Source organism: Maylandia zebra, linkage group LG18 (genome assembly GCF_041146795.1).
Source record: "Maylandia zebra isolate NMK-2024a linkage group LG18, Mzebra_GT3a, whole genome shotgun sequence".
Lineage (NCBI taxonomy): Eukaryota > Metazoa > Chordata > Actinopteri > Cichliformes > Cichlidae > Maylandia > Maylandia zebra.
In genome coordinates this window covers 3442047-3463841 of record NC_135184.1, presented here as the reverse complement: position 1 = coordinate 3463841, position 21795 = coordinate 3442047, and the positions used below count along the sequence as shown (strand labels likewise).

Genomic DNA, 21795 nt, shown 5'->3' with positions numbered 1-21795 from the left:
TTGACTGAGGTGGTCCTGAACTACGACTAGATGGGAATAGATGTGATTTTATTGCCGCTGAGGTCACAGAATTAGTTTATAATGAAAATACAGATCATCTGAATGTTGTTTTCTGTCAACTGTTGCTGAGGTTTAGTTGAGAAAAGATCAGAAGCTGTGACATTTTATCTAATCCAGCAACTGGATCAGTTCATTACCTCTTTTTTTTCACACTATTAAACAACCGTAAACACTGTCAGCTTTGTTTGCTGCAAGTTACCATGAAAACCAAACAGATCTTTCACTACAACAGTGAAACGTAATAATCAAAGGCCTGTCTTCAGTCCATAAGTGTAGCTGTAGCCAAGCGTGATAAACTTTGCGACTGCCCTGAAGTATCTGCAGCTGTAGTCTCTGTCAGTCACGCCTGTCGGCTTTCTTCTGGAGCACGAGTTAAGTGAGAGATCCTGTGAATCCCCCCTCAGCTTCCACTGCAAACACTTCACAGCAGCTTCTTTATCAGACTGACGGCTCTCATCTCACCACAGCCGGTGGAGATATGACAGGGAGAGAGGGAATGCTCCTAGCTGAGGCTCTACACTGACACATAATGGCTCCGTGAAGAGTGCCAGACCTGTTTTTACTTTTTTTAAAACTGTGTTTGTTAGCAGGACTGCTGAACGAGTTGTATTCACATTTGCATTAAATTGTTCCTGCCGTGGAGCTCTGACCAGGAAGTGATTAAATGTTCCCCGATTTATTTATTTTCATGTGCTGTGGCACAAACACACACGTGCACACCTGCCATGTATCATCTACACCTACGTGCACGTGACACAGAGCTGTAAAAGAGCAGCAGTCATGCAGCAGGACGTGTTCCCGGTGTGTATTCGTGGTTTGTGACTCGTGTGCAGCACACAGCAGTTGTAATGCTGCCTCTGGATATCGAACTATTACAGTGCGTCTCTCCTACGTCTCTGCTGTGGATTTCATGCATCACATTTTGTGTGTTTGTGCTTCAAGGTGTGTGTGTGTGTGTGTGTGTGTGTGTGTGTGTAAGTGTGTGTCTGCAGGCGTGTCTGAGTGAAATGATGATGTGATGAAGTTTTTATTAATTATTCTTCTGTGTGCAAAGAACAACAATAATCCCATGTTGTTTTTTATTGGCAGGTGTTACATTAAGAGTTAAAATAAAAAATAAACGTATATGCAACAATAAAATTTAAAAAATGCAGTGAACGTAAACAATCGTCAATTTAAAACAAACAAAAGTAGTTAATGTGAAAAATAATGTCAAAGTGAAACAAAAACACTTGGCAGCTGATGACAAACTTAGCGTTTACTTTATTAGTTTCTATCTGAACAGAAGGGTGAGGCTGAGACCACCAGCTGTCACCGCTAAGAGAAGAAAAAGCTGCACAACTCGGTGAGGGAGAGGCTGAGAGAAATTATTTTATTTTAAGGCAAATTATGTTATTCATGTGTTATTCATGGTAAGCCGACCTACAGACAAAATACCTGTGAACTATACTGTGCTGGAGCACAGAAACGTCAAAAGCACAGATTTTTACCTGATTGGCTCTTTTAGGGCCGCATCAGCTCACCTGCCATGTTTGCTCCATCGATTTACGATCTGTGAAGTGTGTGTAATAGATGGTTCTACAAAAGGACCCCTGGGCCTCACCTTACTCATCATTTAGATTCAGGTAGCATCTCTAGATTCCTTATAATGTAATTTAGAGACTCTGCAACATTAGAGAGAAACTAGGAATCAGGTGATCGGCTATGAGCAGCACAGGGCGACAGTGGTGAGGAAGAACTCCTTATTAACAGGAAGAACCAGATTCTTCATCAGTTAGAAGATGATGGGAAAGAGGAGGGAATCCATCACACTTTCAAACACAATGTATCAAATGAACGTTGTATTTCCAACACTTTCTGCAACAACAGTAACGGCTCGTTTGCACCCCCCGCTTCCCCAGCTCTAAGGCTGCAGTTTGGCATCCAGCAGCTCTTTGATTCAGGCTAATGTATTTAATATAACACACATTCTTTGCCAAGAGTTGAACTGAGAGACATTAAGAAAGTGATTCAATCCAATAACCACTGAGGGATCCTGAGCTCTCAGGATTTATGAAGAGGAATGTCGAGTTAAATCCCCTCGCTGCGCCTCTCTCCCTCGATAAAAGGCTTAGACAGGTAATTGTGTGCTGGCGCTGACTCTCACCACCCCGCTCCTCCTCTTGGATGCCCACCAGCTTCAGTTTTAGCAGCTCACTCTTTCACTTAGCTGCTCCCCTGAAATGAAGGCTGGTTTAAAGACGTCCTGATAGCTGCGATTCATTATTTAGCAAATACATACAAGTGAAGTTTTGGTCTGGACGTCAGATCTGTGATTAATGTCGTCATCTTCAGTGTCCTCCAGAGCTTCCTTGTCTGGGAGGTGGATGGGAGGGTGGAGGTCTTTATATTGGGCTCATCTGTCAGGTTGTAGCCTCTCCTCCTCCTCATAACCTCTTCAGTGTTTTCTCCCTTCTTGTTTTTCTCCCTCTACCATCACCCGTGATGCCACCCGTTCAAGTCTTTTGCCCTTTTAAACCTTTTGTTCTGTTTTGTCCCTTTTTTACCCCCATTTTCCTTCCTTTCTTCCCCTCTTTCACTCCTCCTCTCGCTTTTTCCTCACTCTTCCCCCTGCATCCACCTCTCCCTGTCTATGCTGGCTGATTTCTCCCTGCCGGTGGCTGTAATTTGCTCAGAGACGGATGGGTCGGCTCAGCAATCATCCTCCTCCCTGCTGTTTTTGATGGATCTCCCGGCTCAGCCGTTGGAGTCATTCTTCGAGCCGCTCGGCTTTAGCTACCCCCTCTGTGTCAGACTGATGGAGCGGGCGGCTGGGAGACAGCAGCTTCTGTTTCTTGAAAGCGTTTTTTAAAACCCAAATGTCGCCGGATGCGCTCTTATAAGCTTGACCTCACTGGTGCTGAGTAGGATCCCCGCTGGCCTTTGCTGAAAATGTTGAAATGCTGGACCCTGCTGAGTCGCCATCTTGGACTTCCTGTGGATTTTCAAGAGGTCGCTTTGTGTTCCCTCATCTTGATGGTGGTCTGTTGGCCTCGGATCAGGAGGTCACGTAGATCATTTGAGTGTCGTGGAGACAAGATGATTTATTTAAGAGCCTTTATTCCTGCTGGAAGCCTGCTTTTTAGAACCCGTCTGCAGATTGTTATGAAGCTCCGATTCGGTCATTTGCTGCTCAGAAGACAAGAAGTCTGCAAGAACTGGCATTAATTAGCTTTAAGTTTTATTCTTCATGTAAATTTGTAAGGTTTTTTTTTTTTTTTAATAGATGTTGAACAGGTTTTCTATCATTCAACAGCCACTTACTGTTTTGTGGTTTTTATTTGACTAATTTAATGGTTTGCTTTCTCAAGAACTCAACCTTTTAACTAATTCAGGTCTTAAACGGGTCACAGGTGCCAAAACGCATTTTCTCAAACGGTACGGCCTCAAAGATGCGATGAAGAGCTTGGACATCCAGAGGGAGCTCGTTGTAGAGCAGGGGTGTCAAACATAAGGCCCAGGGGCCAGACTGCCAGACACTCCGTAAATTTCACAGCATTTCTTACTGATAGGTAATAGATGAAAGAGGTAAAGACATGGCTGTTCATACTATAATTATCAAAAGCAGAGGTTCTCTCTAATCTTACACATTTATTTCTTACAATTTAAACCCAAAGACTCGAGGGTTGAATGTGTAGGTAAACTTCTTTACGCTGACAGAGGAATTTACTGTTCCAGCCCATTTTAAGATCAAAGTGAGCTGTATGCGGTCCACCATGGAAAACGAGCTTGGCATGGCTGGAGAAGATCCCGGGGAAAGGATCCAGCTGAGATGATCCAGGCATCTGATTGGATGGGAGGAGACTCTGAGCTGGACCCACAACAACATTTTGCTGGGAACAAAGCACATTTGGATTACCTGCTTGGCTTCCTTGACCTAAGTCTGGAAAAGTAGAAGATGCTTTGGGAAGCATGGCTGTCAGTGATGTATTGTTGACCCCACAGACACACTAAAGTCTACCTTTACCAGTCAAAGAGTGCTTGATGTTTTTCTAGTGCATCCTTTACTGCTTTTTAACATTTAACATCATCAGGAATCTGTTCCAACACACCTTGAGAAGCCGTTATCTTTTAATAAAGGATTATAAAACAATCCTTCGTGGTCTGGCCCAACTGTGACCTCAGTCACCAACACGCAGACATTCATGAAGTAATACTCAGTTTAAAGTATTTAAACCTGAAACCTGTAGCTTTAAATAAAACTGCAGTATTTTTTGTCCCCTCTGTTCTGTTTTAGGGGTTAATATTCACTGTGCTTAAAGCAAAATAATCCATTTGTCGTTTTGTAAGACTTGTACCTTCCCGCCTCAGCGTTTGCAGAGAGCTCAAGTTCCCCGTGACGCCTCCTTCCTCTTCACCATCTAGGAAACGTGAACCCTCAGATTTCATCTGACTCCGTTTCCATTTCCTTCTTTTGTCTCCTCTACATAAATATTTAAATGAGAAACACTGAGCTTCCACCGCCTCCGCAACAAATCCACTATCTGTAGTTGGATCATAATTCACTTTCGAACATAACAAATTTATCACAAGGCGCCGACTGTTCCTGTGGCTGCTGGTTAAATGTTTATAAGGCAGTGCCACGGGGAAGGTGAGAGCGCTCAAGGCGATACCATCGCAAATCTCTCTACTGTATAAATAAGGGAAGTGTTGGTGAATATCCTTGGTTTCAGGGAAAAACTTTAACTTGTAGATTTATTATGCAAATTAAGACTCAACGAATTCTGCACGTGCTTTAAGATGTGTTAACTAATACAACACGAAGCACGGAGGGAAGCGTTTTAATTGTCAACTCTAGATGAGGTTGAGATGTTGTGTGATTGTTAAAGTGTATAAAGGTAAGCGTAATTCTCCAAAGCAGAAGTATTTGCTCTATATTATCTTACAGACACTGTGGGTGAGGGGGGGGAGTAATTAGCAGAGAGGGTATTTGCATAATTCATAAACAAATGCAATAAACTAAAATTAGTAGAGGTTATTATAGCTTCAACGTTGAGATTGAAATAAACTGTAATGTAAATTAATATTTGAAGATTCAAAAAAGAAGTGTAAACGACCAGATAATGAAGTTGTTGTACAGACACCTGAACGTAACTTTACCCTCATCACAGTTTGTGGAGGAAAAAAATTATTTGTTGATTCAAACAAAGAAAGTCTCGGTTAGTTCATGTTGGATCAATTAAACGTATTTTTAGATTAAATGATATAAACATTTAGAGATTAAATAATTAGGGCCTTGTAGTCTACATTGTGATGGGTGAGTTTTTAGCTTTTCACAGATTGTCCAAAAATAGGATTAAAAGAAAAAGATGAGTATATGAGATGATGCCGACTCCCTGACTGGTTTTGAATGTGAAGATAATTTTAACCAAACAACTCACAGGCTGCGTGGGAGCAAACCTTTTGGAGTAATGTCACAGCTATAGCATGCTAGTTAGCTTAGCTTAGTCTGTGATAGCTTTGGTATCGTTTGGATGATACTGGCAGCATGTTTTTTTGGTCTCAGTTAAGTCCGTTTCCTCCGAAACTCTGGCTGAAAGATCAGATCTGATGTCACTGATCGCACCAAATGGAACAAATATATTATATTTGCAAAGACAGCGAGTTAAATCCAACAGACTGACTCGTTAAATGAGAAACAAACTGGACTAAACAGGCTGTTTTATGAGTCCTCCTGGCATCCTGCGTCTGCACATCGAGGAAAGGTCGCAGTAATATTGAGCACCACAGGAGAGTTTATTACTCTGCTTATGAGTCCAAACTCCCTCGACCTGTATTGCTCGACTCCCTTTTATAATGTCCCAAAATGAATGTTGTCCTTTCGCTCTGAGGTCTAAATGCCCCGGCTCATGTAACCCTAACAGCTCACTCTGTATTTTCTTTTTTTCCTGAAAGCTTTAAGAAGTTTAAGGTGTTTCACCCCATCGTTCATGTCAGAAACTCATTATAAAATATCTTCCTAAATAACAGCACATCCTAACTCTTTCATCCTGCCCATTGTTGGGAATAAAATGAAGAGTAGTCCTTATCTTACTCGAGCCAGAGACGAATCGGAGAAAAATCCACATATTACAGAAGTTTAGCCTCCACAGTTTCATTTCGCAGTGGCCACGTTTATGATGTGAAAGGTAGCAGTGCATGCAGGGAAAATAAATCTGATAATCTGATCAGTGTTTTGGTCCCAGCGTTTCACAAACTAAGGTTGAACTAACAAAATAGGCAGAAGTCTTACAGCTGAACATCTGAGCTCTCCGACTGTGCTTTAATATAAACAGCATTTCTGCAAAGGAACGGGTGCAGCGAGCTCACCTTCTGCTGATAAATAAGAGACCTTGAGAAGTTGTGTGTCCGGCGGTCAGATAATCCTGCTGACAGACCGCCGAAACCCGGCCACAACTCCGAGCCACAGACTGAGGGGGAAAAACAGATTTTTAAGCAGCATAAATTTAGATATCCGTCTGGCTGGGACAGCTCCAGAGCGACAGGGAGGCTGTAAATTTATGGGCCATCATCTGTTTTTGTGCATGTGTCCTTCAAGGTTCAAAAGCAGGATGTGGTAATGCAAGTCAATGAGCCCACCAGCCATTCACAGGAAGGGTTTTCAAAACAAGCAAACACTCGGGCCATTTGCAAAATGCATAAATATCAGGATATTTATGGGTATGAGCAGCAGACATTCATGTATAAATAATGTGTAACTGTTAATGTAACAAACAGGCTCACAGCTGCAGATCTGATGAGACACTTTTTAGGTGTGAAGTAAATATTGGAGTCATGATGTGTCAGATTTCCATATTTCCTTCGTCTTCCTGACTGACAGTGAGCCTGTTGGAGATGGATGTACAAAGTGGGTCCTTTTTTCTTTCCAGGTGAAATAAAAATGACATATTTGAATATGTTGGACACATCGTATACAAACAGTTTGCTTTTAATTCTTGAACATGCATTCACAGATTTGCATATTTCACCAACAGGTGCAATGGACAGATTCATATATCTGCTAATTGGTACTAACAGACTTCAATACAGCAATTTCACTCACCAAAACTGGAGCACAGACAGATTTTTATCAGCTAATTCCAACAGTATAAGTGTAGCAGAGAGAGTCGGGTTCAGTGTCGTGAATTAGTGGAGGTGAAATCTGCAGCTGCTTGTGTCGGGCCACCTATCAAGTCAACTAAGTCAGTAACTTTAAATGGATGAGTTCTTAAAAAGGGAGAAATTGACTCTACAAGCCCATCTTATTCATTTTCTTTACTGCTTTATCCATTAAAGGGTTGTTGGAGTGGTGGGACTTGCAGAGCCTACGTCGTACCAGCATTTATGCTCCTGTCTGCTTTGTTGTTCAATTTCACCACCAAAACACTAGTTGGCAGAGTTTCTGTCTTTGATTTGCTCCATTCTCTTCTGATCTCTTTGAAAAATGGTAACAGAAGAAGAAGCAGCAGTAAACGGCAGCACTAAACGGTATAGCAGGGCGATATGGCCAAAAATATTTATCACGATATATATTTGAAAATTTGCGATAACGATATAACTCACAATATAACTGATTGCGAGACAAAATACAACTCCACAACTTTACAAGCGCAAAAAACCCCATTCCATTTATTTTCACTTAAACAAGCAGCTGTTTTTTTTTTATGTGCACTAAAGCTATATAAAAATGTAACAGTGCCAATGCAAATTCCTTGCTGACAGTTTAACCAAAAGGCATTTCCAGTAGAAATGGGCTGACGTATCCTGAGCATAACCATGTATAATATCCACTAAAGTTATAAAGAGGTGCTTTGCAACAATAAACTGCAGTGTGGCAAATAAAAAAGTGAAATACGTATTTTTCGGACCATAAGGTGCACGGGGTATTAAGGCACATTAAGCGAAACAAAGCAGTCAGATAAATCAAACTATTCAACTCATTCTTCTTGCTTCTTCCACTTCTGTACCATTGATTTGTTAATGCTGTATTCTATCACAGCTGCTCTGTTCCCATGTTGTTGCAGTATATTAATCACTAACCTGGTATTGTGGATGGATTATCTCAGTTGTTCTCCTGACTGAAGTTTGGTCCGTTTACAGCATCCTGCCATAGGATTGCATTTGTCCCTGACCACCAGGAACCTTCACGTTAACTTTTATCGAGTGGAAAAGTGTTAGCTTAAATCCTGCAGCTTCACGGTTTATGTTATGCTAACATAGCTGTGTCGCTAGCGATCACGTAGCACATCATTATATACCAGCTAGCCCAACTTCAGTAACCCTACAAACGTCACTGCTGTTTAGTTTCCTGTCTTCATTTATGTTGGAAGTGATAGCAGAGCTGTACATTTGAATTTTTTCAGAAATCTCAGTCAGAACATGCTACATCATGCTTAGGTAACTAGCGAAACTAGCGAGCTAACTTCCGCTAACTTCCTGCTAACTTTTAACTCCATTAAATGTAATAAATTCTTTTTTTCATGGATGCCTGGATGTTAAACTTCATAGTTACACCTGGTAAAGCAGCAATGCTGATTGTTTTATTAAAGATGAAAGAATTTAGACAGCTTTTAACTCTCAGTGATGCTGCAGTGTTCGTTTGACTTTGGGACCTGAAAGGGACGGAGTATAGGACCCAGATTACTCCCAGATTTACGAGCACCTTAGTCCGACAAATACGGTAATAACGACGGCTCGCTTGCATGTTCTACAAAAAAAAGTGCTTTGATGGGTATCTGACGGACAAACACCAAACCAGTTCCACATCACTGAAGTGGCACCATTTTTACAAACCAATTCTGGTTCATCCGTTTCACTGAACGATCCGCTTTCTCCCTTCTCATTCTCCGTTACCGCCATGCTTTTTCGGCCATGTGCACATGCGCGTTTTACACATATTATCGCGATATTTCTTTTTCTTATCGTTGCCTAACATTGTACCGGTATTTCCGTGAACGGTATAATATAGCCCAGCCCTGCTAAACGGGTCCATCGCAGTCGCTGCAGACTGGGTCGAAGAAACATGTTGTTACATTTCTAACGAGTAAACATCAGGTTATGGCGTAGGGTTTCAGAAGGGCTTGCAGATGATTTGAGTTCAGTGTGAGCACGAAGCACGAAAACACCCTGGACATGCTTCCAGCTGTTCTGTGATATTTCAGCCAAACCATGCTGGGTTTTTATGGCACACGGACATCATCTCAGTTACGTCCATTAGATTAACTTAACATCACGTCCTGGATGTCCTTCAGTGGCTTTAATGCTCCCTTCATGTCTTTCTAAAAGATGTAGGGGACCATGCTTGTGCATCAGATCAGTGTCAGAGCTGATGAAGATGGATCTGTATCAGCTTTATATCTTCATATAAATACCTGCGTCCTCGTCTGTAGTCCTTCAGTGAGAGGATTATGTTTCCTGTCTGATAACATCGCCCTGCTTTCCCTTGAAAATTTTAACAATAACACGCTCAGCCGCCCGCTGCTCTCCTTCAGGCCGCTCTCACAGCTCATTTAAATCCAGCTTCTATCATCACAGACTCAACTTTATTAATTTTTCTTATCTCCAAGGACGGCGTCTCAGCAGCCAGACGGGCCCGCGCACACTCATCTGCGACCCCAAAAACGCGAGGCGAACAAGGGCGCAGCGAGGAGGATGCTGTCGGGCGCCTGATTGACAGTGTGTAGAGAGAGAGGGAGGGAGAACATGGCTTTCATCTGCTTGTCAAAGGGCAGGGAATTAATCAGCAGGGGTGAGGGCACTCTTTAATCTTGTAGATTACGTGCCTTGCAGACGGTTTAGGTGTAGATTAAAGGACGGGCCGATGCCAGAGGTGAGAGTTGCGTTGGTGGGAGGTGTGTTTGTTTTTACTTACGGCTGAAGAAAAGATGGAAGTAGTAGATGGAGCAGCAGCGTCATGCTTAAGAGGTCTTGAGGTGTATGTTTTCATGGAGCTGTAGGGTCTGAAGAACATAATTCTACCTCTGTATACGCCACTGGAAGTATAGGGTAACATATCTGATGAAAGAAAACTAAACCTGATGTGTTTACTGGCTTTAAATATGGATGAAAATGAGGAGGAAATACAACCGCCCTCTTATGTAGGTTGATTGGTGATGTAATCATTTATACAGCTGGGGAAAACATCCATCCGTGAGTGTAGAGTGTTGCTGAGTGTCATCATTTATTTTTTTAGCCTTGAAATAAAATAGCAACAGACAGAAGGCCATGTATCAATACCTCAACTCAAAGGCAACATATTCTGCTCTACAGTTGCTTTGCATGAATCACTGTTCAAAATAATCCCTCTTTATGTGCAGCATCTCACCTGTTTCTGTAACTCTTTTTGATTGGCAGCCCATTAACCTGCAGATGGGTGGGGCTTCCTTACCTTACGTGACCTTTTCAGGATATCTACACTCTGTGACATCATGCACATCCAAGAGTAGAAAAAAACGTGTGAAACAGAGTGGTTAGCCTGAAAAGTGCGTCATTAATTAAAACTTTGTCCATGTTTAAAATGAGCATCAATGAGTTGAAGATGACGTGTGTCGCAGGAAATAAGCAAAACCAGAACAAGTAGTCTTTAAACCTTTGAAGTAACAGTTTGAGTTACCAAAACTGATTGATTGCACTAAAAAGCCCATTCGAGAGGTCGAGTGGAATCGAATTAGCTGATCTGAAGCTTCTCCAATAACAGTCAGCAACAGCTACTTCAGCTGGTATCCACCCCTAACTCTGAATTATATGCAACTTTAAGCATAAATGAAATGTAAACAATTTAAAGCGCCCCTCTCGTAGTTGTTATGAACTGGAAGCTCTCCACAGAGAACTACAATCATGCTTTGTTGCAGGCCTAAACATTTATTGTGTAAACTTGCCTGTGGGGACTGACTCGTTTTTGGAGAGATCCTACAGAGGCCATTAGAGGAGGTTCAATTCTTGGCTTCATTTTTCATCCCTGGAGGTTCCTGGTTGGTTCTGCTGCTTTCAGTTTGCATTTTTTTGGATTTCTGGTCCACAGGTGTTCATGTATCCAGACACAGGGCTGGTTTTGGAGCTGTATGTTTACTCATGTCTATACCAACCAAACTGGCACATTCCCAGGACTTTTCCCAAAAGGCTTTTCCACATTGTGTGATTTCTACTGGGAATCTTTTCCATTTAAATGCCTCAGCTTGCCAAAAACTACTTGTAGCCCGTGTCCTGACAGCCCGGTCCATTCTTCTAGATCATTCCTTTTAATCTGTTTTAGTTTCCATTTATTTAGTTATTTGAACAGCTCTTGGTCATCGTGCTTCTTCCAGCCCTGATCCTTCCAGACCCTTTCTTCTCTGTTTTGTTTTGGAGATATAAATATAGGCTGACTGTAAACTGCCACTCACGAGGACAGGATGTGTTACCAACAAGGATGTAAGGGAGCTCATTTACATGCATTTTTTTCATAGTGTATAACCATTATTAAAAATGTGTTTACATTTTCATGAATAGAGCATATAATTCGTTTTTGTGTCCAGCTTGTGGAACCTTTCTTCTCTGGTTTTTTACCTTTTAAGTCTTGTGACGTCCTGTCATGTGATTAAAAGGAACCACAAAGCTTTTATTTGTGGTTCTCAGGTTAATGTTCCTCTCATTTCTCACTGAGCTCCTGCTCTGAGATGATGTCAGAGACACTTTGAGGCTCTTCTGTTGCCAGGTTTTGTCCCCGTCTCTGTGTTGGATTACGTTTTCCAGTGAGCGCAGAGGCCGGTAACCCGAGACCCTGTAGACAGACCTACATTAGGCCCGGCAGGGTGTCGTCTTCTCTGCCAGAACGTGGGGTAATCCCAGGTGATTGTAGACTCGCAGCTCCAGCTCGAAGCCCAGTGGTTGAGCATGTTGTCCATCACAGATGTGATGCTGATCCTGTACCAGGGAAAAAGCATGAAAAGGTGAAGCTGGAACGTTTTCTTGGTGTCACTGGTGAGGCGGACACAGAATCTACTTTTTGAGCAGACAGTCTCATTTTGGAGGATTTACTCCAAGAAGAGAAGCCCATGCCTGCCCACTGAGGCTGTGGGATCTGTTTGGACCACAGTTGGGATAAATTGAAGTTTTCTGCAATTATGCCGTCATTTTGTGGTAACGTGAGGAGGGGTATCCTGAGGAGATACAGGCAGGTGCCTCGAACCGAGGCTGACGGAGCCTTCAGCTACAACCGCTCCTCAAACAGACGAGGCCTCGTGAGCTCCGGTAGGTCAAACTCGACCCCACGTTTGTTTTTTTTCTATTTAACCAACATTTCAAACTCTTCTGTTTAAAAAGTTTAATGATCATTAAGTAAAGAAAAATAAAGTACTAAACTAGATGAGAAGGACAAACGCGACGCTTCAGTTCAGTATAAAATTTTAATCACAGTCTGGTTGGTTTCTCATTAAAATGAGACACAGATATTAGTCTCAATGTGACAAACGAGCAGAAAATCTCAGAGCAACAGTTTCAGAAATCTGAGTTTATCGTGCTTACCTCTGCAGCTCTGTGATCCTCCTGCTTTAGCTTCTTATTTTCACTTCACATAAAAATGCAAACCATAATATTTGATTAATCAAACACGTGCAGCTCTGTGCTGGGCTGGATATCAACCAAGAAAAATGATGTTAGTACTCAGGTGTTGCTCGGGGGCAAAGCAACTGTCTGATGACAAATCTCTACCCAACATGCAACTGTGATTAAAGCACGTGCTACAAGCTATTTAGACCCACTGCAGACAGAAGTGGATTCAGACGTTTAGTGGCGATTCATGCTTCGCTGCATGACTCCAGCGGTTTGTCAGGACGTGTTAACCAACGTCCGTCCGCCTTTGTGTTCGTCGCTGCAGGATGATGGATTCCATCCTCTGTAATGGCCTCTCCTCAGCCCGCTCACTTTGTTGTGCGTGTTTGTAATTTATTTGTGTGTTTGAACGACCACCACGGTCTCTCCGTCTGAAGCCCGCAGCAGTCGCGCAGCCTTCTCTGCAGCGCAATGCTTGAATTGATGCATCGCCTCTATTATGGCGCTGAAGTCACGATGCTCGAAACCAGAATTAGTTTTAATGTAATTTAAAGCTGCTGTCGTTCATTTTCTGCTGTTGGTGCCTCCATACAGACGAGCTGAGCGGGGCTGAAGGCGGTCCAGGAAACGCAGTGAGATGGTAAACTGATCAAAAAAGGATCACAGCTCAAAATACAAGGCGAAGAGGACCGAATGTTAAAGGAAGCATTAGAGCTGTCAAGAGACAGACGGCTTGGCAAAGAGGAAGCTGAGCACCGGAGCCCGGGTGCACTCGATTAGTCCAAAATTTGACCTCTGCCTCCTTTTCCTTGACCTCAGTGTAGTCAGAAGGTAGAGGAATACCGATGGTGCTCAGAGAATCTGACTGACGATACTTCACTCAGTTAGGAACCTTCCTCAGTGAAACTGACTTTTTAAATACACCCCTGAAGGTCTCTGAGGGCGGAGCTAGCGGGATTATATGATAACTGCACATGTGCCTTGAGCCTCTCTTTAAACTAGTCCTTTAAAGGTGGATGCATTTTCACCCTGAGCTGCTGCGGACGCTGGAATGAGAGGCGAGTTAACGAGGATGGAAACAGAAAGCTGTCACACCACCTCCCCCCTCTGCAGCGCCGTTTTTGGCCCGATCCATCTGCTGTCCCTGAACGCCTCGCGCAGGAGGAGCCGCGGCCTCCCAGGTGTTTCCACTTCATCCTCAACGTCTGCAAACACACAAACACACACGCTGTGTCTCTGCAAGAGCCCAGCATGTGCGCGTTTACATTCATGCGTCTTCACCTTTTCAAGTGTGAAGGCTGTAAATAAGCCGTGTATAAGATGACTGCAGCGAGAGGCACAAACGCGATGTTTAATCTGAAGAAGCTTCTGATTTTACTCATTCTAGAGGCCCAACTGTTGATGTGCAACACTGTGATGGACATGAAAGTCGTGTCAGCTGACGGTCACAATAACGAGGCCAAAACTTTGGTTAAGACATGAAAACGAAGATTTAAGTCAGAATTAGCAAAGCAGGGACGTGCACACGCTCATGGCTGTGAACAACGTGACTTTGTCAGAGTCTCTGTGTCGCGCTTACAGGTGTAGAGCGTCGGAGCTGAATTCCATTAAAGCCGACGAGTTGCACTAACAGACGGCCGCTCCCCCCGCCGCCCTAATGTGGCAGGCAATTGTAGGATCTGTAATGAATGCTTTAAAGTGGCGGCAGGTTGTTGATACAAGCCTTAATGAAGTTGGTAATCTGCAGGTTCCCCCGAGGACTGCTCTCTGGAGGTGTTGCAGTCACCTTCCATCTTATGAAGGGTGTCAGCAGCAGGGGCTCCTGGGAAATGATGTCCCAGGCCTGATCCCTGAAGTTAGTGTTCTGAGTCTGAGGAGGGAAGCGGAGGAATATGGAGAAAGTAGCATTTCTGCTTTTGTTTCCCATAATCTGCCTTTAAATGTTGGTATTCAGTGTAACAACTGAAAATAAAATTTAAAAAAATAAAATAAAATTAAAAAATGTTGGTATTTAGTCAATAAATGGATTAGAAACATCTTGGCAAAGTGTTATCCTGATGACACACCCACACCGCCACATCTGTCTCGCCGTCAGTCTGTGGAAACTTCTCCTTTTCAGGTTTTATCCATCCATCCATCCGCTTCCGCTTATCCTTTTCAGGGTCACGGGGGGCGCTGGAGCCTATCCCAGCTGTCATAGGGCGAGAGGCGGGGTACATCCTGGACAGGTCGCCAGTCTGTCACAGGGCTAACACACAGGGACAGACAACCATTCGCACTCACATTCACTCGCACATTCACTCCTAGTAGCAATTTGGATTATCCAATTAACCTATCCCCACAAGTTGCATGTCTTTGGACGGTGGGAGGAAGCCGTAGTACCCGGAGAGAACCCACGCAAACACGGGGAGAACATGCAAACTCCACACAGAAAGGCCCCGGCCTGATGGTGGAATTTGCCACCGTGCTGCCCCCCCCCCTTTTTTTTTTTCTTTCAGGTTTTATAGCACAGAAAATTAAAATTAAGGCAAAGTGTGAGAATGTGTTTTATTTACCTGTTTCTGGGAAAATGTTCCAACATCAGCAGCGTGAGGAGGCGTTGGTGCAGATGTTTTTGGAGCTGGATCTTCTGATGGTTGTGAGCCAGCTGCCCGCTCAAAGCATCGAGCTTGATTGATTTTTAAGAAATATCAATAAATGACGCCCGGCTTCATAAACTGTTTAAACGTTTCTTTGCAGCTGATGGATTTAAATTTAATTCTGGGAAGTGTTATTTGGTGTTTTGGACGATCATGTTTGGAGGATTTCTCTCCTTTCTTCTGATTCTCTGCATTTGGATTCAGCTTGAGCCAAATTTACATGCTGTTAATTCCTTAATTGATTTTTGGTGGTTTCCAATAGTTTTTCAAATTTAGTCTGAAGTAAAAAAAACAACAACAACTACTCCTGCTTAGTCTCTCAGAATTAAGGTCAAGGTCTAAATTGTTATATTTGTATTATTTTAACACAATGTTACAGAACTGCTAAACATTTTTACTGCTTCCATAAACACCTTGCATTTATTAAACCTTTACAAATGCAGTGCTGTGTGAAACTCTTAAGCCAGCACTTCTGTGGTGAAAAAGCACCAATGTCCAAATCAGAACTCTGGAGCCTCAAAGTTTGGGGAACTGCTGCTCTCAACCATTTGATCATTTCCAGGAAGGAAACAAAGCATAAAGAATGAGTGGTGGCTCGAGTGTGCACAGTGCTGTTGTCCTTCTCATTTCAGAGTTGCTTCCCCTCGTACTAATGTTTTGCCTCATTGATCGACTGTCAGGGCAGCGCGGCGCTGCCGTGACCCCTCGGCTGTGGTCTGCTGCTCCTCTGAATGCAGAGACGCTGACATTTCACTGATGACACTTTGCACTGACGGTCGAGTTCATCAGTCAGGAAGAGCGTTCACAACTCTGTGTGCACGTGAAGTTTGAGGCCTGTCGGGACAGAAAGATGATAATGTTTCATGTTGCGTTAGGAGAATTACTGGATAATGTTAGGAAAGGACAAATTCTCACCTTGGATTTAACTGCTTAGAAAGAAATGGCCATAAAGTACGCAGTAGTTGAACACTGCATGAACTCGCCTGAGTCAGATGCCCCTCGTGAGGACTTCTTCGCCGCCGATCCTAGACTCTGATGACTCATCACTTTCATATTGACTCCCGGCCTGCTGCTTGTAATGCTAATTCATGTTGGTCAATACGAGGTGACCTATCAGAGCCAGCTCCTGACTCCAGAGTAAGTTTGGATTGTCTCAGGCGCTCGTCCATGAGTCACAGGAGGAAATGTGAATGTGTTTTACAGTCAGGTTCCATCGATCCAATTGAAAGCTCCACATTTCGTCCTCAGCTACTCTGACTTAAAAGGGTTACAAGCTCCATTTCTTGCCCCCAGTTTTCTGTTGTCTGTGAGGCATGAAGACAGCTGCTAATTACAGAAAGTTGGAGGTCAGGCTTCACTGATGGCCATTTCTGTCTTCGTTGCAGGAGTTTGCGGCTGCTGTGGGCCGCTGAGGCCGAGGTACAAACGCCTGGTGGACAACATCTTCCCTGAGGACCCCAAAGTAAGTACCTGCAAACACATTACATGTTTGTTGTCTCCCCTATAGGACATTTAATCTAATCAAATACACAAAGACTGGACCCAGGTGTGACGTGACCTCCGCTGCATAAAATCTACCATTAATGTGAAAATGTTTTACATCCAGATTAGTAAAGTATCAGATTTTTACCTTAACACAGCTGAAACAGCGCTCCTAAAGACCTTTACTAACACTAGTTTGTGCATTCATGTGTGAGGCCACGTGTCAGATTTGTTCTACTGATCCTTTATCTGTTGCTCTGGGGAAGCTGCGAGGGTTTCCCAACATCCTCCGCTGTGTTTTTATGGACTGAGAAGTAGAGCTGGGCGATAGAACGATAACGATATGTATCGCGATATAACCTTTTCTCGATAGAAAAATTAAACTATCGCGATAGACCTCGCCGCTCTTGTCCTCTTAAAAAAACAAAACAAAAAACAAAAAAAAACCAGCCAATCCAAATTACGTAGCGCAGAGCCGAACCAATCACAGCCGCAGCGTCACGTCACGTGACTTGTTACGTACAGCACAAGTGCCAAGCCGCACATGTGTATTTGTTTGGGAAGCAGCCAGCCACCGTACCGCCCGGGTAATGGAGGAAATGAGTGTGCCGACTAGAAAAATCAACCGAGCGTGACCGAAGAGAAAACAGATGATGGTTCCAATGCCGGAGAGATTGTCGAACGGAAGAGCCACAGAAGTTCCGTAGTGTGAAGGTATTTCGGCTATTTCAAGTCTGACAAAAAACAGAGTAGCGTGCACTGTAAATTGTGCCGAAAGCAAGTCTGGAAATACAATAAACTGGTGCATGCGCTATGTCCACACGTACCCGGGTATTTTTGAAAACGCAGATTTTTCTATGCGTTTGCACCTTTCGTCCACACGTAAACGGCGTTTTTGGTCACTAAAAACGAAGATTTTTGAAAACTCCGTTTTTGCATTTACGTGTGGACTAGAAAAACGGAGAAAACGCAGCGTCAAAGGTGTGCGCATTTTTTGACGTCACACTGTGCGCCACGTTATTGTTTCGGTGAAATGAATTTCTACAATACTGTTACTGTTAATTCTACTCTCTGCAGTGTTTAAATGCTTACATATACACACAGTTACTGTCCCTCCACACATACGACTCGGTTCTGCTTCTATGCCCCAGCTTTGTTTACTTTTTCCCACCGAGGCTTCTAGACTTCTGATTGGCCAACATTTCTGCACGGTTAGTAATCTAGCGCCACCTGCTGCTTTGGCATGTTCATAGCAGCGTTTTCCTTCATTTCTGCCTTTATGTGTGGACGGGATTATTTTTTAAAACGAAAACGGAAAATCTCCGTTTTCAAAAATACCCGTGTACGTGTGGACGTAGCCTCAGTCTCTGACTGGAAGCGCTAATTCATCATTCGGCTTTTGTCAGACTAAAGTAACTGTTAAAACTGTTTGAAAAGCTAAGCTATACAACAAGGAGAGATTGAGAATTTCCTTTTAGTTCTCAGTTTATTTGATATTGACAAAAGTTAGTCAGTTTTGTCTGTTCTTCTGTAAAACAAACTAAGATTTATTTTTAGAATGAATATTTTGTTTCTAAGTGGAATTGACAATTTAGTCTGTTTTGTTTGTTCTATTTTGAAACTTAAACGCTTTAGCGGCTGCCTTTTGTGTAGTTTGCAATATTTGCCTTTATTTATCTGAAAAAGTCTCATGTTCCTTAAGTACATCTACCCTGTTGAACTTATTATGGGAAATAAATATTTAAATCAAAACAAGCTGCTGATTATTTCACATTTTACTTGTGAGCAACGGCACATTTAAATCTTACAAATATAGTTATTTGGCTTATATCGTGATAGATATCGTTATCGCCTGAAATGAAAAAAACATATCGTGATATGAAAAAATCTCATATCGCCCAGCTCTACTGAGAAGTTTGTGTCCTGCTGGCATTTGATCAGAAACGCTGTGGTACAAAAGACAAAGGAAGCAGAAAACCTTCAGACTGAGTCTGTTAGACAGAAGTCTGTAGCTTCCTCAGTGTGTTAGCGCTGCGTCTGCTGCCCGGGTCTTATCACACCTTTGGGATTGCTGTGGAGACCCGGCGACACGCCCACCGACGAGCTTCATCGACACAACACGGAGATAATTGGTCGACCGCAGAGCCACGCATGAACGCTTCAGACTTTGATAATTCTGCCAGTTAAATGTGACGTGGCTTTGATAACCAGACCACCACAAGTTGTTCTCACCTGTTTGGTTCTTTGACGCGTGTTAATTAAAACGCCACATGTGTGTGTGGTTGGTCCGGTGCTCAGGGGAGGGATTTTTCTTTTTTTTTCGCGTCCTCCCCACACGTCTTCTCAAGGACCTTTTGGTTTAAGCAAACATGTGCAGTGGGAAATCAAAATGCCTGAACGATCGAGACCTCGGCCAATTAATTATCTCTCACTGAGCGCCCGAGGGGTTGAAAGCACTCGGGGAACAGCCGGTCTCAAATTAACTCCCCCCTCTGGCCAGTCAGTACATACAGTATGTATACGTGTTGACTACAGTACAGCATTGAAGTCCTGAGGTTGAGCACTCTGATAGAGAAGAATCTGAATCCCTACACCGGAACGAGCTCTCGTTAGTTTTAACGAGGCAGAAATGGACCCTGAGTGAAGAGAGGGCCGTGAATACGCTGCAGTAATTGGACTTCAGTATGAATAATTTCTGATAATGTGCAGTTTCAGTCTCTATAATGTTTCTGAGCACTGATCTGTGGTGCTCATTCGTTTGCATCCATGTCAGGGAAGCCAAATTAAACACACTCACAGTCCACTGGTTTTAATGTCAGTGCCACAAAATGAAGTTTAGGAAGTTAAAAGAAGGATTCAGATGACTTTGATCAACTGAAAGAGTCTGACTGGAACTTTGACAGATTGATTTTTGCCGTTCGATGAACCTGCTGATAAGTGTTCGTTTTTTGTTCTGACAATGAGAAATTGAGATCATGGGTACGAGAGCTGGAAATGAGCTTCCTGTGAGTCTGGGTCCAGCTTTAGAGATGCAGGGTGAGGAGCTCAGAGCGGAGAACGTGCTGGAGAGATGATGTCTCCTGGCTGGCTTCTGAACGCCTCGGTCCTGCAAGAGCTGGAGGAGACAGCTGGGAATACCAGATACATGTTCAAGTTTTTAAATTCTTCATCTTTACATCTGATAGAATTCAATCCAACCTTTTTGATCGCCACATCGAGTCCAAGAGTTTTTAGTATTGTAAGAATATTCTTATTACTTTATTATAGTACCGCAGAAAATCTGTATCATCGATGAGCGATGGCTGCAAATAGCAATGAATATTTGGCTTCATCACATCGTGTGTAAAATAACACTGAAAAGCAAAATAGAATCAAAGTGACGTCGTCGAGTTTCGTGTTTCGTCCGATCAGCAAAATTCAAACATATTCAGCACAGAGTGCTGTGATGTCTTAAAAGGCACTGAGTTTATTTTCAATCATACGGGAAGATTGTGATGTGTTTTTAGTTAAAACTGCACTGATTTATAATTTGTGTTACGGCTCTGCTTTGGTATCGCCCTGCTTCATGTGCACGCATGAAAGCCAAGTGGACAGGACAGCATCAGTGACAACAGATAAACTCTTTTAAAAGAAGACGTGGGTTGCAAAGTGGCTTGCAGAGGCAGTAGTGGCTGTATGCAGGCTGAAGCAGCTTATATTTTAAGTGGACAGGTTCTTATGTAACTCTTTTCTACTCTGCTTGAGCACTCAAAGCATTTTATACAACACGTATCCTTCACCCAGTTTCAGATATTTGCACAAGCACTTTTTTCTACGTCTAAATGTTTTTCGAACGTTCACGCTCTGAACGCTGCTGGAGTAACTCTGGGTTCAGGAAGCCTGCTCTACATGCGATGCTCTATATGACAAAGTGCATCATCTGATCCGTCAGTGCGTCAGTGTTGACAGAAGATAGTTTTAGCAGGCTTTGTTTAAATCCTCTGAATCCTGACTGCGTTGTTGTTTCCAGGATGGCCTCAGTAAGTCGGACATGGAGAAGCTCACCTTCTACGCCGTGTCGGCTCCAGAGAAACTGGACAGGATTGGAGCTTACCTGGCCGAGAAGCTGAGCAGAGACGTGGTGCGACACCGCTACGGGTGAGTGGTGTTTGACTTGTTAAGTCCCAAGCACCAGATAAATGTGTTTTATCCCGGAAAACCCTTCATCACCTCAAACAGCAAATGCTGTTAGCTTCAATTCATGATGCAGATTCAGTGAGATAGCAGGAGGAGAATAAGCTGCACAGTTCCTGTGAAACAGTGAGCTGCAAATGAATTTGCCAAAAAAATACTGGAAATCTGGAAATGACAAGAGAAAAAATTCTGAGGGAAAAATACCTGAGAATGTAGTGCGACGTAGCAAAGACACGTAAGGATGCTGAAAAACAGGATGAAAGCAGTCGCAGTCAGCCCGAGGTTCAGAAATACTAGGTGACATTTAAAAACAGAAAGTGAAGGAGACTGTCCAGCCACCTGTCATTAAAACTCATCAGAAGAAGTGCAGTGACATTAAAAGTCTCGTCCACTCCCATTTCTGCTCTGGAAAGTAATTAAAATGAGCTGAGAGACGGAACAAAGAACCTCCCTGAAGTATTTCTGAAAGAAGACTGTCAGCACTGAATCGATACAACCATTATAATGTCAGACTTTCTGTCTGAATGGGCTCTGATGTTGTTTCCCTGAGGATGACGGTCAGAGAGTAGACGCGTCTACCTTCTGCACGGCATCCACGCACCCTTACCGGACCGCTCATCACCCAGCAAGGCGACATGTTTGCATGCTCGGGTCTGTAACATCAGCCTTCTCCTTCCAGGTGGAGCTGCTGTAAAGTTACATCATGCAATAATGTGCTCAGTGCACAGACACTTTCAACCCGACAGTGACCCACTCTTTTTGTGTATTTTGATCGAAACACATCTGCTGCACCGTCCTCTGTTCAGAACCAATCTCTCATCTCCACCCTTTGCTGCTTCTGTTTTTAAATAGAGAAGAGCCTCAAAAAACTGTTCAGTTAGCACATTAGGAGGTA

At 43.2% G+C, this 21795-nt stretch overlaps 1 protein-coding gene across 6 annotated transcripts in view; it reads left to right on the top strand.

Moving 5' to 3' along the window:
- efr3a (EFR3 homolog A (S. cerevisiae)) overlaps positions 1–21795 on the top strand; it is a 113379-nt gene that overhangs the window by 20915 nt on the left and 70669 nt on the right. For all 6 annotated transcript variants that reach the window (XM_076876938.1, XM_076876939.1, XM_076876937.1 and 3 more), the window contains 2 exons: positions 16631–16707; positions 20737–20864. In XM_076876938.1, coding sequence (XP_076733053.1) covers positions 16631–16707; positions 20737–20864 — 205 coding nt within the window. The remainder of the gene's footprint in view (positions 1–16630; positions 16708–20736; positions 20865–21795) is intronic.